Raw genomic sequence first — 23,883 nt, 5'->3', positions numbered from 1 at the left:
CTATCATGCTTCCCACTGACACAGTAAACCACGTCAGAGGGGAAAGGTGGACGGCTCTAAGTTAAAATTGCAGTGACATTCAAAAAGCAGGCTTCTGTCAACACTCCTTTTTCTAAGAGAGGAAACTGAAGCAAAAAGGATGTCCTCCTCCTTTCTGAGAGACTCGTGTCTCTTCTAACTAATCAGTAACATCTGTGTTAGATTGCCAGACAAAAATAATTTCATCCAAGCTCCTAATCTTAATCTTGCCTCTCATTCTTACATCCTTTTATCTTACCTTTCTTTTACCTCAGCTCACAGTTAAGACCCTAAGTCCTTTGCAGATGAACAACCTTGTTCAGCTGGTACAATGCTTTGGCCAGGGAGATCCTGTGCCACAACGAGGTTTCTCAAAATCACAATAACAAAAATTTTTATCTGTCTAAAATCACACTTCAAAATTCCATCAGACTCAAGGACAAAATACTCTGATCCTGGGCATAATCTCATTCGATAAAGAGCTCTGCTCATTGAAAGCCAGGTAACTAAGGGGAAAAAGCACACATCTGAAGAATAATATTAGCTCTAACAACAGCTGGACACAAGCAGCTGCTGATGTGCAGCTGCACATGTTAAGCCCTGATGTTCTACAGATCTGTAACATATTTTTTGCTTAAACTGGAAATGGAAAACCAGATATAAAAAGAAACTTAATTGTCCTCAATAACCTGCGAGAGGGTTACCTGTACCAGCTGTCTGTAAAGGCTACACATAAGGATCCTACTGCAATCAGGGTGAAACAGTTCAGCTTACACACTGAATCCACATTTCTACAATCAAGGCTGCCTCAAAGGACATTATAATAAATCCAAGACTTTAGGCACAGTTCTCTTCCTCAGCCATCTTGGAGAAAAGAAAGGATTGAGTTTGAAGTCAAACTTACGAATATGAGGCGCTGTCTAGCACTGTGCGTCCTTAAAATATTTTTCACTCTTTTATGGATCTCATCTCCATTTGCTGATGAAGGCCAACCAGAGCTAAATCTGCAAGAGGAAGAGGAAAAACAAACAGAAGAAATACTTTCTTTTTGAAAAGCTCAAACATGTTTTTGACTCAGATTATTATTTTTTTTTTTAATTATGAAGCATACGTTACTTCCTTCTATTTGGAACATAAACAATGTTCAGATTTGATTCTTCTTCTCCTCTGGGGTACAAGTAAAGAAACATTTACAAGCAGTATAAATGGTATGCACCCACAATACCAACAGAAGATGCAAAACATAGAAACTGTTGATGATTTTGTAATGTGAGTAATATTCCCATAATGTTTGTACTGTCCCTACAAAATAGGAAAGCTATACAGCTATTGTATTCCCAGTAATCAGGTTTTGTTTTCCTCTTTTTAAAGGAAGTATTACACACATGAAATTCTTTTCACTGGAATAAATCAACAGGTAACCCCAATGCATGCAAATTCAAAAGACCATGGAATTAAAAACTGCGAATTCCCAATCTTTATTTCACAAGATGGAACTGCATTTTGAGTTGGTCTTTAACATTAAAAGCAAGGTAGCTAGTGACTTAAAACTAACAGCTACTTTTGGATTTTACCCTTTTAGGTTTTGCAGCACATTTTTTTCCACTTTACTGAAAAAAAACCCAAACCCATCATCCTCAGCAAGGCAGGAGCTAGCAGAAATTTCATCTGAATAGTTATTCTCAGACTGTTAAGGGAGGCAAGTAAGATTTTAGGAATAGGATCACTTAATCATTTACAAACCAGCCACGTTAGTACACTCAAAAATGTGTTTAAAAAAAAAAAAAAAAAAAAAAAAAAAAGGAGATCAACATAAGTAAAGATTTACTGTGGCAAAGTTATGAAACGTTTACTTACACAATCTTATCACAGTGGACAGAAACAGGGCACCAAATCAAGATTGTGCATCTTCATTTCAATGTTTCCTAACCCCTGAGAACCTGATTTTGCACCAAGAAAATAAAAACTCATGACGTGGTATCATGCTAATATGAACACGGGTCACCAGGCAAGCTGTGAGCTGGCAAGCCACACCGCTGCAGTTTGAGCTGACGGAACTACAGCCAGCAGCAGCACTGGGCTGCCATACTCTGGGTAGATTGGGAACACAAGAAACAGCAACATGCTTTGACAGTTGGCTTCACAAATTTGATGCAGTATATAAACACCATGACTGAGATTCTACAGTGGGCTCTGGACGGGTTTGTGTGACTGCGACTGCAAGCCTTTCTGCCCTCTTCTCTCCAATTTATCCCATTCCCTGTGTTATCCAGTCTATCAGTCTGAAATCCCCAATCTGACTGTGCCTGGCTTAGTTTACCTACATCAAACTTCCAGAAATTTCAATATAGCTAAAGAACCGTACAGCTCCTTCCAAAAAGGGACAAGCCAAGTACATATGAAAGCTTACAGTTCAAAACAAGAAACTTAGCAACATTAAAATTACTGGAAGCAGGATTCTGAAAATGGAAAGTGCCTTGAAGGTTACAGGCAGGGCAGGGAGCTCTTTGCAGTCTTTTGCACCATTCCCTTTACTACCAGAGAGAGACAGAAATGTAAGTAGGAAGTGAGTCACCAGTTACTTGCTTCTGAGTAACCTTCTTCTGTTTTCTTGTATCTGACCAGCTTATTTGGACTCACTTATTATTGCTTATCTTTCCAACATATATCTCTCTGTTGTAAACAGACCCAATATTTTCAGCCTATTGATGAGTTTTCTTAAATCAGTCTATCTCCGAATGCTTCTGTTTTTCTGCAAGAAAGGGTGCCAATAAATGACACAATATTGGAAGGATGAATTGTATGTTCTATAGGACGATGTATTGTTCATATTTCTAATGTAATTAACATTGTTCATGTTTGAATCATTACAGGCAAGAATTTTCACAAAGCTGGCTGTAACATTTGTATTGGCATCCTGAACATTTAGAATTAATTTCAAACCCCACAGCACGTATGGCAACCATACTGTTCAATTCTTTTGCACACTAGAATCTAACAAGCTATTGCACTAAAAGATCTCACCTAACTTTTTCTAAAAGAAAGCAAAATGGTTTCTGAATTTTGTTAGGGGAGGAAAGCATTGCTTTAAAAGAAACAGGAGTAAGTCTCTTAAGCAGGCAGGAACATTCATTTCCCTAACAGAGTCAAACCAGTTTGATTTACTGCATTACAATGAATGTGCTCCATCACTAGTGGTTTTTTTTGTTCGTTGTTTTTTTCAAAACACAAAACCAATAATGACAACAAACAACCAAGGATTTTTTTTTCTTTTTTCCTTTGAAGAAGAGAGGTAAAGGAAAGTGGTAGTATTACTTTATGGCTTCCAATTAGCATTTATAAACATTTGCTAATATTGAAGAACCTCCAAAATACCTGTTTAAAAATCTGCATCCTAGGTGCAGTAAGAGTGAGTCATTTCCCATTTGACAAATAAAAGATAGACACATGAAGTCATGGCATTTTCTCTTATTTATACAGCAACTGCTGTTCTTCCAACATCCAGGTTCCTGGCACTGAGAAGCTGGAATACATTGCCCTTGGGAAATAAATTTTATGAAATTCATATGTAAGATTTCAGATCATTGTTATTAATCTTAAATTTACAAATATCCTTGGAGATAAATGTATTTACTTTCAGAAAAAAGAAAACCCGGCTTGTTATTGAATTCGTTTAGAAAATACATGGCTATGTCTGCGAGAAGAAGAAGATTTAAGTACTTAATTCAAGAACTATTAAATTTCTTTCTTCAGGTGATTTTACCGATCAATCCACTAGTGCGCGCTGTGGTATAAGAAACGTTAGCCACTCACACAGCCCAAACTGGCTTTACCGCCCCCCCAAAAATAAAAAAAAAAAGGGAGGAGAAAAAAAATATCAAAACCTGATGTATGACTGAAAATAGTATCAGCTTCTTCTTAATTTGATTTTCTGTTATTGTTACTGTCTAATTTTAGTAATAACTATAAGTCTAATCCACATTTAAAGTCACAATGTTAATATTTACACCAACCACAACTCAAACTAAAATAAAATCATGCCCGAAATGTAACAACCATAATCTGAAGTGAAACCTTTTTATGATATTCTAACTCTTCTATTGGAAATATCTCATAAAACAGGCCTTATAGCACAGCTTCTTTGAGTATAAATAAAGGGATGCCATTTGCCCAAAATCACCAATAACGAGTTTCTAAAATGACTAGCTACTTATTTATGTGATTAAGGTGTCACTATCATATTGCAATGTTGAAAGGAAAGTCATTTCATTTCAATGACTGTTTGTCCTGATAAACGAAATAAACTTCTACAGCTGTATTCTTTGTCATACTTTCAATTTTCCCTGGGACTTGCAAACATTCTGCAGTTACATCAGTTTAAATTGTTTATTGATTCCAATAGATTGTATAAACACTTTGGAAATATAGCTCAGTGACCTAGAAAAAGCCAGATCAATCAGAGAACTTCTCAAGATTAATTTCAAAGATGTTGTGTCGAGTCTGATCAAGGAAACAGAACGATTTTCCCTTGTAATGTGACTAAAGGCATTTATTTTCTTTTATGAGATAAGGATTTTTTTTTAAGGTCAGACAGACAACATCTACCTTGATACAAAAAAACCCCAACAACACCCAACCAAAACATGCAGCCAAGCAGACAGTCTTTGTGCTAAAGATTAAAGTTATTTTCATGTATAATTTTATCCATTAGGATGAAATACTCCATTAGAAATACAAACAGGATACATCCACCCATGTACTCTAGTCAAACAGCAGCTTGCGAACTTGAGAGCTGTAATAAATAGGAATTTTCAAATGTCATACAATCCAATCATCCACTTGCACATAGCAAAAATGTTAATATCACATTTCAGCAGGAGATACTAATACATTTCATATCAGCAGAATTAATGCAAAAGCCTACTGCAGAATATTTGCAATGCCTATCGTGACCCCTTCCCCCACCATCACACCTCCCAGCCTTGTGAACAGCTCTGTGCATGTGGCATCCATGAAGAATTCATCAGCTTCAAAGGCACAGACTTCATGCTGAGCAAAACCACGTACAAGGACAAACTATCAGAGGACAGAAACCAACAAGTCCTGTAGTACCAGATTCAGAATTGGAGAGAACACCACTGTAACTGGGGGGAAGAGGGAGAGAGAACTCTTAAAGCTTAGTATAATCTGAAAAAAACAAACACTGCAAGAACTTGTACATGGAACAAGAGAGATGCTCAAGAAAATCAAATATATTTAATTCTGAAATAGAAAAAAAATCCTCACATTTTATATCCAAGTAGGCATTTATACAGTGTTCACAGTAAGTGGAGAAGTTGCTTTATTCTCATTTAAGAGGACACAAAGTGGTAATTCAGTATGATGAACTTGATTCTCATTGTATGCTGATCTGTATGGAGGCATAACAGAAAGGCTGAGCTATGCTCAGGAGTTTCATTGGTCTACTTAGTAAAGGATGCAATTTTGTTTTGATTTTTCTTAAAATGACTGACAGCTATGAACCTTAGTGTAGTTGCCCCACAAAAGTGTTTTAGAGACTCTATTAGTACAGATCAGTTCCAGAATTTTAGTGAAAATATACCAACATACAAATCTTTACATTCTCACAATATGTAAGGTAAAGGAAGTAGGCTGCTTTCACAATGCCAGGATACTACTATGAAGCAGAAACAATTACACACAGACAAGGCCTTAAATCAAAGCACAGAAGCCTAAATATTTGGAAGCAGAAGCTGACAGCTTAGCTGTGTACCCATTTGCTCTCCCTTTTCAGTAAGAAGTCAAAAAAAAGCAGAAATTTCTCATCCTTTCTATACAGTTTCTCTTACTTTCAAAAGCCCTGTTTACAGTTAGGCTTTGAAGCACTGGAGATACATTCAGTGCTGGGCTTTTAAATAAATAAATGCTTTCTTCTCCCTCCCAAATTTCATATCTAGCCCTTAAAACTGTGGAAAGACACATCATCCTCATGTAAAAATTGAAACCTAAGTGGCAGACTGTTTCTGAGATTTCAAGGAAGGCCAATACTCCAGCTGGAGAGTTGCCCCAAAAAGGTCAAAGTTGTTTTGGTACTAAATCATGAGTATGTCATAAATGGGCTGCACCTCCTTACTCTCTTTGGAAGCTTTTCCATTAGCTCCTATCTTTTCTGAATTTATTAATTTATACACTTAAGCTAGCTTAAACAGCAATCATTTTCAAATTTACTTACCACTGCAGCAAAATAAACCAATGAAGATGACAAATAGTAAAGATGTTGGTCAAAAATATGAAACAAGGCTTAGGTACTGCTCAGTTTTGCAGAATATAGTATGAAATAACTGACCTTCAAGCACTGATTCCAGAAATTAACTTAAAGAATGCAAAATATGTAAACTTCCCCAAAAGGTGAGACTCATAAACCCACAAGATTCAAGAACAATCGGACTACCAAATAAATTCCCCCAAAAAAGATAAATTATTTTTACGTGGTTTGAAATAGATAGGAAATCTAGTTGCAGTCTCTCCCTAGAGCAAGCTTTTTTTAAAAAAGTCTGCTAAATTTTTTAGTGTTCTACTCTGTAGTAGAAAGTTCTCAGAACTTAAACATACACTCTTACAGAAGTAAACCCTGTCTTAAGGATGCATGTCACTCTAAAATATTAGCTGAACTACCTGTGTCTGGATTTTGCTAGGCAACAAAAATAATACCCAAGATCCTGGGGTGACACATTTCAAGATCACTGAAGCCAAAGCTTCTGATAACTGGAATTTTCAAGGACTTCCTGCAGGATCTAGTATTTCTTTAGATCTATCATTAGTAATATCTAACTTCATGCTGCCATTTCCCTCGTACTTGGAAAAAGATAATATGAAAAGATGGCAGTGAAACAACAGAGGAATATTACGAAGGGTATCTGATCCAGACAGTTAACCTCTGTCTTCAAGCAGAACTTAGGTTTTTGTTAAATTTTGTAGTAGGTAAGATCACATATCAGCAATATAACCAGAAGAACATAAAAGAAGATATTGAGCTGCACCTCACTCTGGAAACAAAAGCAAAAGCCTGCCATTCCAGAGTAGGAAAAGGAATCCTTTAATCCCAAATACAGAAGCAGTAGCTTTGCCTCTCAACATAACAGCAATGGTCAAATCCTCTATGATTGCTGTAGTCTCTTGAGCAAAGAATTTCTTTTGTGCCAGCACATAGCTCCATTCAGAGGACTTCTGTCATTACCTTACAGAATCCATCTAACTATTTCTCCTTTTCTTTATGAAAGGTACTTTGCTGCAGGTTTCAGTGCTGCAAGGAAGGTTTAGCTTGCAATTTCCCAAGAAAAGCACCATCTTTCTTCTAGGAGTCCATGAGGACACACACATACCATGAACGCAAGGGCTGGACTTAAATTTTACTTTCCTGCAGCACCATTGAGAGAATACAGGGCTAAGCATACAGGATACTTACTTATGCACAAAAGAATATTTATCTACACACAAGCAAACAGACTGTGGGGACAAATCAACTGCATTGACATGCTGCTGGCCACACATCATGGGCAGGAACTAATGAGTGTGTATGTACCATTAGTCTGCACAAGAGCTAGAATCAAAATAGTAAGTGAAGCTGTACACACACATCACTGCTGAGTGTCAGTCTGCAACACCAGTAAATGCTTTCCTTAGGTGACCTAAATAATGGAAAATGTAAAAATACAGTAGAAAAATAAATATTCAAAACTTTGCTGCCTTGCTCAACAGTAAATCTATTCACAGTTCTGGTTCTGGCTCAAACCCAGTGGGAAAGGGGAGAGGATTGATTTGTGGTCTCTCTAGCAGGCTCACTGGAAGGGACTGCAAACTGCTCAAAGGGATACAAAATTGCTCAGAGGACCTTATACAAGACACAAATTTCTGTATCACTGAAAAGTATCATGGTGGCTTACAACTACTCAGCAGGGCTCTGGGAAGTACTCCCAAGAATGCAGACATTCACTTTTCTTTTTTTTTAAAAAAAGGAAAAAAAAGGAGAACTAAAGGTCGAGGTGGGGAGTCAAGTTTCATACTGACTGTGGGTTGACTAGCATTAAAAAAAAAGCAGCCTGGAAATGCTAAGCTCTTTGTCTTTGTAATTCAAAATAAAATTGAGGAAATAAATACCAAATACTGTGAAATAAGACTCTATATTCTTGCAAATACACTAACACTGATATTCTTTCAGTAGTACTGATTTTCTCTGTATTGCTGTGATCTGAACAGCAGTGTTTGCATGCATTTCCAAACATTGACCTCTGATCCATGTTTGTCATTCCAAGTATCTCTCAGTATACAGTCAGCTAAAACCATTATCATCTCAGCAGCATGAAATAGAGATCAAATTTTTTAGACTATGCCCTTTACCTTCTCATTTTGAATTTTTTCTGATGACAAAAGTAAATGCTTACATCTTTAACATAAAGAGATGTTACATCTCTAAAGAGCTGAGAACATTTCTTCTAATAAGAAGAAAAAACGTAATTTCACAAGACCACAAATCTCCTCTGGAGAGGAACTCATAAAGAGAAAATGCAAGAATGTTCAGATAAGTTGAAGAGTAACTGTCAGATGACTAAATGACTACGCATGTAACAGCAGCTCACAGCACACAAGACTTTCCTGCTATCAATATAACAGACCCTGTCAGCTTTAAATATATCACATTTTAAAATTCACCCTCCCTCCCCAAAACAAGTCCAGCTGAAAAAAAAGGATAAAGACCCTCACTGTTACAATATCTCTTCCCCAGACTTGGGTAACTAAGGCACAAACATTGTCAGAAGAAGAGTGGGGAGGTAGACAAGATGACAAAGAAGCCTCCACCAAACCCCAGATACATCCTAATCTCTGTGTAACAGTTTTCAAGAAATACTACTACACAGAACAACAAGCAAGCAAGTTTTCAAGCAGAGGAAGATACTACAACACCAACTTGATCTTCATGAGTATTAAAAATTCAGTCCCCATCTGCCATCTGTCATTTTTCTCTTCAAAGAAAAAAAACTGAGGCAATTTTTCTATCTTGGGGGGGGGGGGGGGGAAGCAAAAAAAAAAAAAGCATTAGGCTGTGTGTAGGCTATGAAATGCACCCTGTGAGCACTGACTGAGGTACCAATGGTACCAAGGATGAAACCGCCTGGAAGGAGTGTGAATTAGCCACCAAAGTACACCTCTAAGTAGGGCCTCAGTAAACACTTTGGCATTTAGGGCGGGACCTCAGTTCAATCCTCAGCTTCTCCCGATTATTTTATGTATTTGCTTATCCAGGCCCAGCTTTGTATATAGCTTTTCTGCTCCCACAAAGCCATCTAGTAACTTCCTAAACTGAATGTACAGTAGGAGCATTGCACACCAAGTACATATTCTACACAGCAGGAGGTAGGGAATACTCTCTCTGAAGGACTGGAAGATTTAAGCATGAAAAAAAACTGCTGCTTTTTGATATGTCTTCCATCTTATTCCAATGAGACACTGAAGCTGTGAGGCTTGCCCAAAATATTAGCCCAGGGATTGAAATCCACTGAACTAAGGCATGTTAGAAACTGTCTCCACCCCAACCCCAATAGAGACTACTAAGAAAACTATTTTAAATATAGCAATTAATATATCACACAATTGCTGCAGAGGCCCATACATCAACTCAAACAAAACAAAATGTTAGAATAAAGCAGAAAGATTGGAAAGATCTTTCTGACTAGATTAAAGCTAGTGTGCGTAACATGCTTGGGCTAGTCACACATCTCACTACAGCACAGCCACAAGTATATGCTCACAAGCACCAGTCAGAAGTCAGAAGGAAAAAAGTTCCCAAGTACTTCCCATAAAGCCTACTTGACATGTATTTCCTGAGATTCTAATTGTCTCTGAAACAGTGAGTATTTATTTAAGTATTCTTTGTTTCAGATGGACATTGGCAACCTGAAATCTGGACCTTCATTGTTTCAGAGAAGGTTAGAAACAGATATGTCAAAGATCCTTTTCATTGCCATATTAATAGGATTGTATTCATTAAGCAGAGAGGTGATGGCCAACACAGCACCTGAGGGAAGGTCAAACGACAACATAGCTGCTGGGGAAAGATTTTTTCAGTCTCTTCAGCCTGCACAGCTTCAACCATGCAAACTATATTCATGCAAGTACTGTTATCATCTGCTCATGTTAATAATTCCAGAATTTCACAAACGAAACCAAGTCATTACCTTTCCCTTAGAGAACATCGATTTAGCACAGAACTTGGAGAGTGCTTCTGAAATGCTGGAGGTGCTGAATGCTCTAATGAACATGCAGAATGGGACTGTCTGTTGGGTGGATCTGAGATCACAGCCTCATTCCAAACATCAGAACTGCCACAATCTTTTCCATGAGGAGATTTTGCCTGTAAAAAAACCACCACCAAGTCTTGCTAAAATTTATTACCAATATCAAGATGTACAGTTTTCATGGTTTTATTTTTCAAACCAAAATGTTAAGGGTTGCACGTATATGCAGGAATACCTGCCTGCTGGGGAAAGAACAAGGACCCTTATTTCATAGAAAGAGCCCTGGTCCAAATTTAATCAACAAGTGTCAAAGGACTCTTGGTATCTAACATACCATGTTACGGCAAAGTCTACTATAGCAGCCCTTTTATCACCTTTTGTGACTGGATAGTTTAAAGGCTTACCCTTCCCAGGAATCTCACAGATTCAGAATGATGTCTGAGAGTCTAAACAACGCAAACCTCAGACTTCTCAGTCTAGATTCCTTGTTGTTAGCCTTTCGGTTTTATCTCATGATTTTATGTTCCTGAAGGCAAAACTCAGGCCCATCTACTCACTCTTCACTATACTAGTTATTTCTTTCATAGTTACTCTTAACCTGAAACATATCACTAAAATGTCTCCCCTTTTACCTTGCATCAGGACTTTTACAGGACCTGCTTCCAAAGCTGAGGAAAAAAAAAAAACAACAAACCCACAACAAAATAAGTTATTCATTAGGTCTTTCCAGATTGCAGGGGTTTTCTCCTCAGCTTTGGGAATCAGCTTTGCTCAAACAAAGCTATACTATATTTCTGGCAAAAGATAAATTCTCTTCAGCCCTGATTTTGTGAGAATCACTAGTGATTACTGGCACCAAGAACATGATGAATTAACCTGAGCTCAGCTGTCTGCATTCTCCAGTTACTGCTCCTAAAATCTACTTTCCCACTGGGAAGTTGGGGGCAGGGCAGAGGGATGGCGAAGACGACATGACCTTAAAATAACCAACATTTCAAAAGAAAAAACAAACCCAGATAGATATTTAGTATAAATTATCTATTTTCTTTACAGTTTCTCATTTACAGCCATGGAATGATCCAGAAGTGACACAATATATTAGACTCACATGGTATGCAAAACTGCAATCCTTGGTAATAAAAGTTTAAAATCTGACAAAAGTGTGCTTAACATATCAAGGTTTATCCTTATAATTCCCCTTTTTTCCTCCTCTGCCTTATCATTAGTTTTCCCAGACATTAGGAAATCTAAGAGGGCATATATAACTAAATGCTTAAACCCACAATTTCTACATTACTTCAGCAAAGCAGGCAAAAACAACAAAATGAGGATGGAAAGAATAAAAAACAGCCCAAAACAAAGGAACCTGTGTCACATTAATCTTCAAATTCATTTACTAGACAAAGCAGCTAAAATCTGGGAAAGGAGGGATGTGAAATAACAGAACAGTGGCTTGTCAGTTCTGCTAGTGCTACCTTTCCATACAATTCCAGAATCAAACGTGCTCTCAGAATGACTGGGAAGGCAAATGCAGACTGCCTTTAAAGGCTCTTCTACAGCTTTGTCCCAACCCTTAAAGCTGAGGAGAAGCAAGTTCTGTACCTACAGACATGACTATCTTATAAAGCATTGTTTCACTTTTCTATTTGTAAATAATCTGTCAGCGGGCCTAAAGTGGGTTAGGTCAGATTTAAAACATTCTTGCTTTTGATGCTACCATAGATAAAGTTTCAAAAATACCTATGCAAGACAATCCTTCTCACTCAGACCTTCCCAAGAAACAATGTGTAAACAATTGCACTTCATAGTACTCACTTTGGCTTTCTTGGGTCTGTAGCTGCCAAGAAGAGAAGGATCTGGGGAAAGAAAAAAGGTGCATCTCAGAAGAAATTGAAAGGAAAATCCAGATGTCCTAAATTTTATGAAATCTTCTACAAAATAGCTTACCTGTCCTCCTAAACAGTACTAAAATTATTATTATTATTATTTTTACAATACATTGTGAAATCCTAAATCTCCTCAGAATATTCCAGGAAATCACTTTCTTTAGCTGAAAGCAAGGACTCCACATTTAATGGAATACAATGTTTATAATAATGAATCAGTGTACACACTGTCTTTTGCATAGCCAGAAGTGACACATTTCGTTAAGCTATTAATTGCCCAAATCAATATAAAAATCAAGCTCTACCACTCCCCAAAATTCTCATGAACATTACGCTACCTCACTGATCTTCACTGAACAAGCTTCCCTATGACCACCTCTGCCTCCTCCTATCACCTCTTCATACCTTCCTTCCTTCCACAAACACAAGTATGAAGCCCATGGATACATACATGGAGAAACTATTAGGTCCACACCTCGTTAGGATTTCACCAATATGAATATGCACCTGATCCCTGAGGGACTGACATTAAATTCTGTCTGCCTCCTTGATCGGTTGTATCAGTCTGTACTGAACAACCCTCACACCGTGACCCAAGCCCAAAGAGGGACTTCTATGCTGTACAGCAATGTAAAGTCACTCCTCTATTAGCTACCTGTATGCCAGCAAAAAAAAAAGAATAAACTCTACTGCCAATATTAAGATTTCTAATCCTAATTAGGATTCAAATCTAATTTTTCCGGATTTTTCAAAAGTTATATTTAAGCCTCAAGACATAGGCAGGTGACCAGTGAATCCTCTAGATATTAATAGTGAGGTAGATTTTAGTCTCCTAGCCACTGGCCAGAAACCACCAAGTCATTTTGTAAGTATGCAATGGTATCAGATGATAATAGGCCTGCTGTATTATCCAGCTAATGCTAAGTATGACCCCAAAGGGAATGTGAAACTTTTAAAATCCTGAAGCCAGTGCTACTACAAAGAACAAATGCAAAATAACAAGTTCATAATGATTTGCTGTATAAAAATTGTAATTAGTGAGACGGTGCGGTAAAAATGAGGCAAAGCACACATAACAAGCAAATACTGATGAGACTCATTAAAATCCTCATATGGTCAGACAATAAACCCAAGTTTTAGGGTATTTCGTTAAGTTTCTGGTCCTGCACCTTTTATTAAACCCTCACTTACTGTCAAAGAAGATACTGGAGCACATCCTGGATGCTCATTAATAATGGTAAATCACTGATCCACTACTCACAAATACTGCTGAAATAAACATTAATTTTTGAAGCAACAGAGCCCTTGAACATCAAAGTGATCAATATGCCTGACCAACGCACCTACAGACTGCGGTGCAGATCTGCTCCACTCTCCAACTCATCAAAACAGGTGGAGTGAAACAGAGCACTTGCCTGGGCTTTGGTATTTTCTACTCCTACTTTCATATCATGTAGAACTACGTTCCAGGTTTCATGAGGTAAAGAACTAATCAAACCCACCTTTTGCAGCAGTAGCCTATTCACTGTTCCTCCTGTTCCTAGGAAGAAAGATCAGCTTTTTCTCCATAATAAACAGCCTTTCTAGTAATGAATAAAAAAATCAAAACACCACCCACCCACACCAAACAAATTAACCTCACTAAACTATGGCAGAAAAAAAAAAAAACCAACAAAACCCAAACCATTAATAAGATATATAGGAGAAAATACTGACCATGGTCTATCCTGGTCCAGGGTTCAGCTGCGCTTTCTTGCATGGGACACCAGGTATGAAGTTTAATACCAGGACTTGGTTGTTCAACCTGAGGCAAAAATACTGTTAAAATGCTCAGTATAAGATGTATCAATTCCTATTTTTTTCTGTTTCCATTCATAAGATTACATCTAGTCCTTCCTGAAATAGCTGGTTCTTACTTAAAACTATTTTCACAACACTTTGCTCCTATTATGTGTATTATTAGCATTACTGTGCATAAAACTAAAACAGTGCTAGAAATATCTAGAAAACTCTGAATATCATATTGTTCAAAGAAAAAAAAATGCAGATAGTTTCTCCTTCATCTACAATGTCTGCAGTCTTTTTAAACAATTCTTGGTATCTCATATTTATTCCAAACAGTTCAGATCTCACCAAGAAAGATCTGAATCTCTTCCTAATTAAAAAAGGTAAATTTATCACAATCTGATTTAAATCTTCATGTAACACAAAATCTCCAGGCCAAAAGAGTCCTCAGCAGTAAAGATGCCCCAAAAGGAGCATTCTCAATCTAGAAAGGCCATAACAGTCAGGATATGGTGCAATCAAAATCAACAATGAGTGTTTAAAGATGCTATAATTAAACTGTGAACTTCACCTATAGATAAAATCCAGAAGAATTGATTAAAAGTGTGGGGGGGGGGGGAGGGGGGGGGGAGAGTTGATGAATGATTAATACCTACTCTAAATTTCTAAAAGGTATATGTAGAATAAAACTTGGAAAGTAATTCTAAAATTTGACAAGATATTATTAATCCATTTGTGCATAAACTAGGAAAAATTAAATAAAGTGAGAAGCAAACTAATTAACACTAATTATCTCAAATGGCTGTGACAAGTGTCCAAAATTGTAGACAAATGATAATGTCATAGCACAGAATCAGAACAATCCCATTTCTGCCCGACACATTCAAAGTAGTTTTCTAAAAATAAAGGACTGTTGCAATCACTAGATAAATTACAAGGAAAAAAAACCAAACAAGATTATCCTCCAAGAGGCTGGGAAATCTGGCCCCTTTGTATTAAAGCACTTAAACACAGTTTCTTTAAATAAGTACCTAATTTCAGAACAATTTTTCACATATAGTTAGCAAAAAATCCTTATGCGGATGCTACAGTCTCGTTGGTTACGAACTCTAAGTCAAAGTGTTAGAGATGTAGCTCCGAGCAAAGGAAGTGTTTCAAAGATCACAGGATGCCAACATAAAAAAAGTTGAAAGAGAGGAAGTGTAAGTGTTCATAATGTGACTAGACACTCTTTCTTTAAAGTCTTATTCAAGAATCTCTAATACTAATATCAATTACTTCCAAGCTGAATTTATACACCTATTATCCTGTCTAGTGTGCTGGAGGAAAAGGAATGGGGCCTCAGAGAATTTAACCAAGATATTCATGAAAGAATTTGATCTTTGTCTGTTACTAATGCAGATAAAAGAAATTTTATTTTAGTTAATTTTACATTTAAATCACTATGTGACAGACTGTTAAGAAGAGAAAAATTATTCATCTAAACTAAGAGCTGAATGAATTTTTGGAGGAGTATTTAGTGAAAGAACAATATTTGATCTGAGCTTAAGCTGGAAGCACTTTGGAGAGAATACAAACCCGTCTAACTACAAATGGAGGTTTATCGGTTTCTCTTCTGAATTCATAAGGACCAAGGTTTAAATGGGCCAGTCGTTGCCTGGCTTCTTCTGATAGCTCACACATTCGTCTTTTTGTGTATGGAGATGGAGAACGTGATTTAGAAGCTATTGTAGGCTGCTCGTAGTTCTTTGATGCTAAGCTGTGCCTGCTTTTCTCAGGTGAAAGAGTGTTTTTCTTTGGTAACTTTGTTTGCAGTTTTCCATTTAGGGTTGAGCGATGTACCCAATTCAAATCACCCTGAAGTGAAAAAGAGAAATTATCTGGTTTGACAGCATGCAGAACAAAGATCACTGAAAATAATGCAAACAGGGGACTAATATTTTTAACAGAAATAGACGCCATGTCTGCTGAAGTTCCCTTCACAAAACTATAATCAAACAGCAATTTAAAAACCAACAAATGTATTTACCATTTTCTCTGAAACCAGGAGGAGGTTAAAACACACATTACTACACGTTAGATGTTAAGTGTCTGATACTTACCCTATTAGCTTTCTCACACAGTTACTGTACAGAGACTGTAAAAAATTAAACTGAATTTTGTCACAAGTTCATTTTAAACAAGCTTTACCTGGATTGGACATACACAGATTTGAAACATTTTTTTGATCTGTTTAAACTTTTTTTAAACTTTTAGAATTCCTACCCTTTAAAATAAAATACATAAATTAAAACAGAAGCCTGCTTAATAGTTTAAATTATATGCATTTAGAGTGGCCTAAAGCCTCACAACAAGTGCAATTACATTATCTGAAATTTGCATTTTCTTGGATCACAGTGAATTTTCTGGTTCTTTAAAGAGTTACGATCAAGAAGCTATGTTTAGTTAAAAAAGCTAACCCCCACAAAAAAAAAGGAAACAACCCCCCTCCCAACAACTTCAAAGGCCATCTTCCAAAGATCCTCTCAAATCATGTGAATACTTTTGCAAAGGAAGAGGTAAAGCAGCTTTTTATTTGTACAACTGGCACTTGACATATAAAATATGGATTTTGTAGCTAAAACTTATAAAAAATATTGTCTTAAGTCTATCTCTGAGTCGATAACTACTTTCAAAATACCTACATATAGCAGAATCAAGGAAAGTAAAGAAACAACCTCATCACCTCCCTTCCCACCAGACAGGATGGTGTTGGTGCTGTTGGTTTTGTTATTGTCACCAGCAAAGCCTACATATCAATCAGGAATGACACCCCCTCCAAATAACTTTTTTGGTGACCAATTTCAAATTCGGGGAAACTGTTCCCAACACTGAAGTTTTGTTTGAAATACATTATCATTCCTTTGTAATTCCTGGCATTCAATGAGCATTCAATTACTCTACAAGCTTTATAGGTCAAGACACTCCTGATTATACAACTCTTATCGGGCTACTTAGTCAGCAGCGTGTTTTAACTTCGAATACTGCAGTATGGATAATTAGGTTCTTTTGTCAAATCTGGCCCAAATTCACAGGTTATAAAAAAAGATTTAAAAAATGGTATGGGAAGACTTTCCTTCCTGTTAGAAGTATCTTTTCAAGCTTGAGAAAGTTAACGTTAGTCTTCAATCTGAATGTTGCATGCACTCCTTCAGTTCTGAGGACCCCAGAAATAGCGTCCAGCTTGTCTTCAAGCCCTTTCCTTTACACCCAGCCATGAACCAGGCTGAGCTTGTGTGTTTGTTTTCGCATCGACATAGTTTGAACCTGGCATCCAACAGACTGTTCAGAAGCACCGTCCTTCTCACGCCTGTACTAGCACTGAGGCAGCTGGTAGCAAGCCAGAGTATGGAACTGGCCCAAACAAAACCAGACCTAATTCTCTAAGATTAATTTCAATTTCACCAGAGTAGGCTGTGCTTCTTCTGGCTTACACCAATCATGAAACTAGACCTTCAATGTAACACATGCAAATTTGATATACCATTCATAACATATTCAGTACTTTTAAGGACATTTTAAATTTTAAATCAAACTGCCCTTATTGAAGTCACCTTCAGTGAAGTTAGTTTTCTGACAGTGACAATTGTCACTGATTTTTTAAAATTCCTTATCCAAGTGTCTCAATACCTTTCGTTTGCTAAATTTGAAAGAAACTTCTCAGATCATCAGCAATGCCACAAACTGGTCAGTTACCTAACTGTCTTTGCACACAAGCCTTCCTAACAACCATTCCGTTCTAATGATGCTGCACCATTTTCAATAATATAGTAGAAAAAGGAGGATGTAAAAGAGTAATTTTATGTGACAGCTTGTGACAGCAAACCCAACCAAAATTCCAATCCATGAGACCAAAGAGCACTACCAAATGAACAAACACATCAGAGGGTTTTTCCCCCCACAGGTCTCTTCAGCTACTTCACTTTAACTTTGCTCATTGCAGAAGCAGCATTTGCAGATTAATATTGGTGACAGTCTTTTCAACAGAATCTTCATTTCCATTACTGTAACTGATACTGTTATGGAAAACAATTAAATTAATGGGTTTGTTTTTGATAATGTACCTTCTCTGACTTCACCTAGCTTTCACTGTCCTTAATTTTAAGTGTCAGTGAGAAATGGTGAAAAGGCATCTTCCCACCTACAAATACACCAGGGATTGACACTTCAGCTGATCATAGAACATAGCAGCTGATAATTGTTTCAGATTCAAGGAACTCTCAGCGTTTACTGTCATGCACCAAACCCACTCTTTACTCATACTTGATTAAAAATTTAATCAAGTTGTCAAGCACCCATGATAACTGCTTTAACCACAACAAAAGAATGAGAAAAGTTTGAAGTGAGCAGCACATGCAAAAATTGGAACCAAGGCTATCAATATTAAATCTAGAAATTAAATTGCAAACAATTAAATTATGCTAACCTGTATGTGACTCCTTCCTGGGCTTAACAGACTTTGCGTAATAAGGGAGCTTGTAGAAAATCTCAATTTTGGTGCAATTCCCTAGAAGAGAGACAATAATTGAACATCAAGCTCCAACTCAAGATAAAGGGTATCAAAGAAGTAAATGTCACCTAATGTAACAAACCATTCCTAATTTTCAGCCATTTCCTTTGTTAATTTCAGCCTTTAATAAAGATAATTAGAAAAGACAGAACAGCAATGGTAAATGTCAAGATGCTAACATTTGCATTTCTGACAATTCAATTACAGATGATTATATTGCTTTCGTACAACAATTAAGGTCTGACTTTTATTTCAATACATTTTTTTTGTCAAAAGCACTTTTAAAGATTTTTCATGCCATACTATATAGCATCAATAAAAATTCCAGTCATGCTCTAGAAGTTTCACTAACACTAACTTTGGGAACTTACTTATAAGTAGTCTCAATTGTGCAAACTTTTTTGTAAAAACATTTTGAAATAAGTAAATTACACTGCAAATAAAATAAATTTCTAACAATATGATCAAGAATACCCTTTAGTCTGTAGCCATTAGAGCAAAGTCTGATTTCTGTAGATTGTCTCCTATGTTCTATAACCACATACAACTTTCTCTCAGTCTCCTCTTACACACGTGGCTGCCAAGAGGCAGCCCTAGTTTGACCAGTTTGGAATCAGTGGGGCCCAGCTGGGCCTCCTGGTCAATAGCACACATGTACTAATGGCCAGCAAGTCCCTTCATCTTTATGTAGCTAACAGTTTCTGTTCAACTCATCTTCTTTTACTGCAGCCATGTCTAGAAACGTAATACCTCTGAGAGCTCTATTTCCTGTCAACTTTAGCTAGAATTGGCCAACATACAAAAAAATCACTGGGTGTAAATGGCAGAGATTACGAGACACAAGTGGTATTTCCCAAAACAGCAACATTAAAAAAGGCATAAAAGAACTAAAGGCCACATATGCTATAAACAAGCATGAATCATCTATGTGCATCTTATACAGCTCTGCAGAAGCAAAGACAGAACCAAGTGTCCCTAGAACTTTCTACCTTCTCTTCTTTCCACATGGACAGAGTTTGCTGCCCCGAGGCATCTGTGTGCATGGGCATTTGCATATGAACATACAGAATCACTGAGAAATGAAAAGGAGCTGGTCTGTCTGTGACTCTGCCCTACATTCTTAAGAATTACCAGGAACTTCATGAGTGAAGACTACTGCTGAACCAAACTATTCTCTACCACCTACCTAAACACTCATTTTCCGTAAGAGAATATGATCTGGCCCCAGATTAGAATATGGAAATGAAATGACAAAAATGCCAAGAAAGCTCAATCATAGCAATTAACATAGTCCAAGATCCAATGAAGTCAAGTTATGGCATATAAAAGAGATTTTAAAGCTGACCGTCTTTAATCAGCTCATTTTTATTACTAATGAATTGTCAAGTGCTATCAACAATTTTTAAAAGGACACATCAAAATTAGTAAGTCTTCTATAAAAAGCAACAACAGAGCACCTACTGCTCTTACAGAGACTGGGAATAATTACAGAATTGTTAAAGGCTCATAGCTTAAAAAAAACAAACCATAATCGCACAAATCACACAAAACCATGGTTTCTTGGGAGAAATAGTTTGTGGAGAGGGAATACGAGATGGCACTTGCAAACATAGGCAGGTAACTTACAGGCCAACAGAATCCGAGGAGTTCTGTTTTCTGCAGTTCCCAAATTAGGGGTTGCTGAAGGATATTCAGTACGGTAGTACATAAACACTGCCATATAGCCCCCAACATATCTGTAAATGAAAACCCAGCCAGAAAGTTTTTGGGATCTGTTCTTCTGTCTCTGGCTCAGCGGTGCCTGCAGCCCTGAGTAGGCTTATCAGTCCTTCTCTACCAGTCATTACATAGAAGTGATATGGACATAATATTAATTTGATCACAGGAAAACTTTAAAGGTGGTTAATATTTATAACACAAGCTCAAAACCAAATCTACTATGTGCTTTTGATGTGTATGAGTACAAGCCTGTAGCTTAAAAAAGTATATATGTATATAATAGAAGGTCTTGTATTGGTATGCTAATCAAAGATAGCATGACTAAAAAGAAACTGTTTTAAGTAACATGGCAAATACTGCATGAGGGTGGGGAACAGAGATAAGAACGTCTGTAAGAAGCATCACCAGTCCAAGCTTAAACATATTCTTAAAGGCAAGGGTTGCAAAGAAATACAGAAGAGCCAGCAAAAGCCTCAGCTGGGCAACACTGGACCAGGAGAGATAACTTGAGGCACATCTTGTATGCGTATTGTGTTTGTAAGCCTCATAAGACATTTAGCCAGAGACATTATCAGTCAAGTGCCAGATTTCTGGAGGAGTTCTGATCCTCTCAACTTGGGATTCCTTCCAACTGGCAGATTAGCAGTGTTAATCAGACACCGCTTGTCACTGCCTATCTGAACTCCACAACCGTAAACTTGCTGTTGCTACCTTTATTTTTTAATAAAAGGAAAATTTATTGGGAATCAAAGTGCCACTGAAGCACAGCTGTCAGTCAAAAATACTCAACATCTCAGCTAGCTATAAATAACTTTTCATGTGGGAAGAACATGGCTTGACTAGTATAGGAATAACGTGAGGGTTCTCACGACCTTGTTTAACACTTTCCCTTTTGCTTAGCATTCATATTCAGCGCTCGGTACCGACAGAGTTAGCAGGAGATACATGCCAGCAAGCTTAGGAAACACTATAAGATGGAGGCATTTGAGATTATATTTCTACTGGAGGTAAAAATCCTCTCACAACTATCCCATTTGGCAAGCGAGGAGAGGAACCACAAGACTTTTTGGGATCCTCCCTCCAATTCCATCAAACACAGCTTCTTTATTATTCCTGAAAATGGGGTCACTATGTCAAAATCCTTTCTTAAAACTGTTCCTTCTGTGATGGAGATGGAACACAGCAACAGATGCTTCTGCAGTCCTTGTTCCTGGGCAGAGATGAATTTCATTTACACTGCTCCCAAGGACACAGAAGTACATTTCCATCTTACATCAGTCAACTTTTTAAAGGTACTACAATGTCATTATTCAGCTACACGTCCAAATGACTCTGGTCCCATCTTCTCACAGCTCACAAATTATGCCACTTTCTCTTCAGTAGAAAACGCTTAATTTTTGTATTGAAGGACTCAGTCCAACAAAAAACCCTCAAACTTCTCTAGTGGCTCTGCTTCTACAAAGATTCATTATACTGCATTTACAAAAAATCTGAAATAATTTTGCCAATACCTCCTCATTTATTACTACCTCCCTATCTATCCTTCCTCAGCACAAGGAAAGCACCTATTCTATAAGTAATATGAAAGCTATACAGTCCCACTCCCTCTCCAGCCACTACTAACATGCATAGGATAAGCTATATGAAAGAGATGGTACGGCCAAAAATAACGTTTATTTATGCAGGTAGAGTTTAAGCTACTGCAGAACTAGATATTTGCTATGGCAAAATCACAGCTTTAATTCATTCAAATGTAACACAGCATTACACATCAAATTAGCACTTCTACTTGCAAGTGACTGGGCAATTTCCAGGTTGTCCTTGCAGGGGAAAGATTATACCAGCTAAAAGACACCAATGACTTCTAAGTTAGCATCTCCCTCCTGCCATGTGCTTTTAATCCAGTCACAACAGACAGGGCAACTGAGTCGCTCTCTTCCCAATCCAAATGTCCTGCCAACCCACCAGTAAAACATAACCAAAGTAAGACAAACAAAACAAACCTCAAAACAAATCTCCCCCATCAGCACCATCATCTTTGAAGTACCTTTCTGAGTTATTCCACTGACACCTAAGATTCAACAGTCAAACTCTATGAAAGGGCAGTGCGAGATTAATTCATTTTCATTTACTATGTACTTGAGCCCTTATCTCCAGAAAATTAGCATTAATTCATTGCACTCATTCTGCCAATTAGTTGCCGTTTATCATAGCTTTTTTGAAACTGTAGAAAAGACAAGTTATTAAATAAGCGTGAATGTCCTGAACAGACCGTAAGAAACAGGCTCTGGAACTGAAAAACAATCATGCAGCACTAAGCTAAATTTCAGTTACCCGCTACAGGTCAGACGGCATAGCACTGTAAATTTGTACTGACTGTCACTGTCCTAAACAGCACCAAAAATGGTCTGAAACAGAATGCTACAAAGAGAGACTGAGGAGGAGGGTTACACGGTTTATCTGTTGAGAACCGTGAAGGTGGTACGACATCTCCTCTTCTCTTGCATCCCTTCAACTACCAATTGCACCACAGATTAAACTGAATGGAAGACCCATCCGTCATGGTGCCACACTGCAAACCAAGTGGAAACTAACTTTTCACATTAAATAATTTCTTGAAGAATTTTCAAAAAGATTATACCTTCACCAAAGTTCAGCTGTGTGGATTTGTACATTCAACACCTGAAATGGCAAAATCTGTTAGAAGTAATTGCTTTTCATTTGAAGTAGTTCAAGGGGTTTCTTCAGTGAAACACACTGTATCGCAAATATAATCCAAAGATATTCACTCACTGTAAAAGAAGAGGACCTCTTCATTAAAATCTCACGATCTAAACCGTGGTGCCCATGGGTAAGCTTAGGGTCAGGGAACAGGAAATCTCTTGTATTTTCTTCATACGTAGCTAGAATTTTTCCTACTAAAAAGAAAATATATCTACTTTAATTGGAAAATAGACAAAGCCATGTAGTACAGATGCCACACACAAGACCATACTGAAACTTACGATAAATTTTGTTCTTTACAAATTAACAGCATGGCTCTAAAAATCATATCACCCTAGGAAATAACCTCATCAAGTTAAATCAGCAGCAGCAATGTGCAGAATCTACTCTGAAAGTATGTTTCACTGTTACTGTGTAAAAATAAAAGAAGATTGTGTTAACTGTTCTGCAAGAGACATATGAGAAGTTTTCTCTAGACAATTCTTCAGTAGTTTTCCTCTTTCTTTCCCTTCCATGCCACAGAAGAAATCAGTATTTTTTTTAATGGCAGCCAATCCCTAATGAAAAGCTGTATCATTCCATATTACAGAATACTAACAGCAGTACTAATAGTAGGCAGAGTAGTAAGAAAGAAATGTAAGCAACATCAAAACCTTTATCTCAAGATTTTCTATTATCCTGGTTTGCTACTTTAAAAAAATATTTAAAAAACCTTGAACACGTATTATAAACAAATTTATATTGTGCTAGCACAGTCATCTCATCAGCTCATGTTGGGCTGTATCACATCTGTCTTTGACCCCTGAAACTAAATTCCTTATGCAAGACCTTTTACCCTCCCACGACAAAAATCCACATTCAGTACGTTTCTTCAAGTAAACAGTGTGGTGAGTCACCTGAGAGGAGCAAT

At 37.2% G+C, this 23,883-nt stretch overlaps 1 protein-coding gene across 1 annotated transcript in view; it reads right to left on the bottom strand.

Annotated features, from left to right (window-relative positions):
• Nucleotides 1-23,883, bottom strand: part of SPATA6 (spermatogenesis associated 6) — a 45,857-nt gene that overhangs the window by 12,817 nt on the left and 9,157 nt on the right. Inside the window, 7 exon segments of the mRNA XM_080407646.1 lie at nt 923-1,022; nt 10,251-10,426; nt 12,126-12,166; nt 13,913-14,000; nt 15,560-15,838; nt 18,447-18,527; nt 23,043-23,167. Coding sequence (XP_080263772.1) covers nt 923-1,022; nt 10,251-10,426; nt 12,126-12,166; nt 13,913-14,000; nt 15,560-15,838; nt 18,447-18,527; nt 23,043-23,167 — 890 coding nt within the window.

This window comes from Falco punctatus, assembly GCF_963210335.1.
Source record: "Falco punctatus genome assembly, chromosome: 11".
Lineage (NCBI taxonomy): Eukaryota > Metazoa > Chordata > Aves > Falconiformes > Falconidae > Falco > Falco punctatus.
The sequence above is the reverse complement of the archived record's forward strand: the minus strand, read 5'-3'. Positions and strand labels throughout refer to the sequence as shown.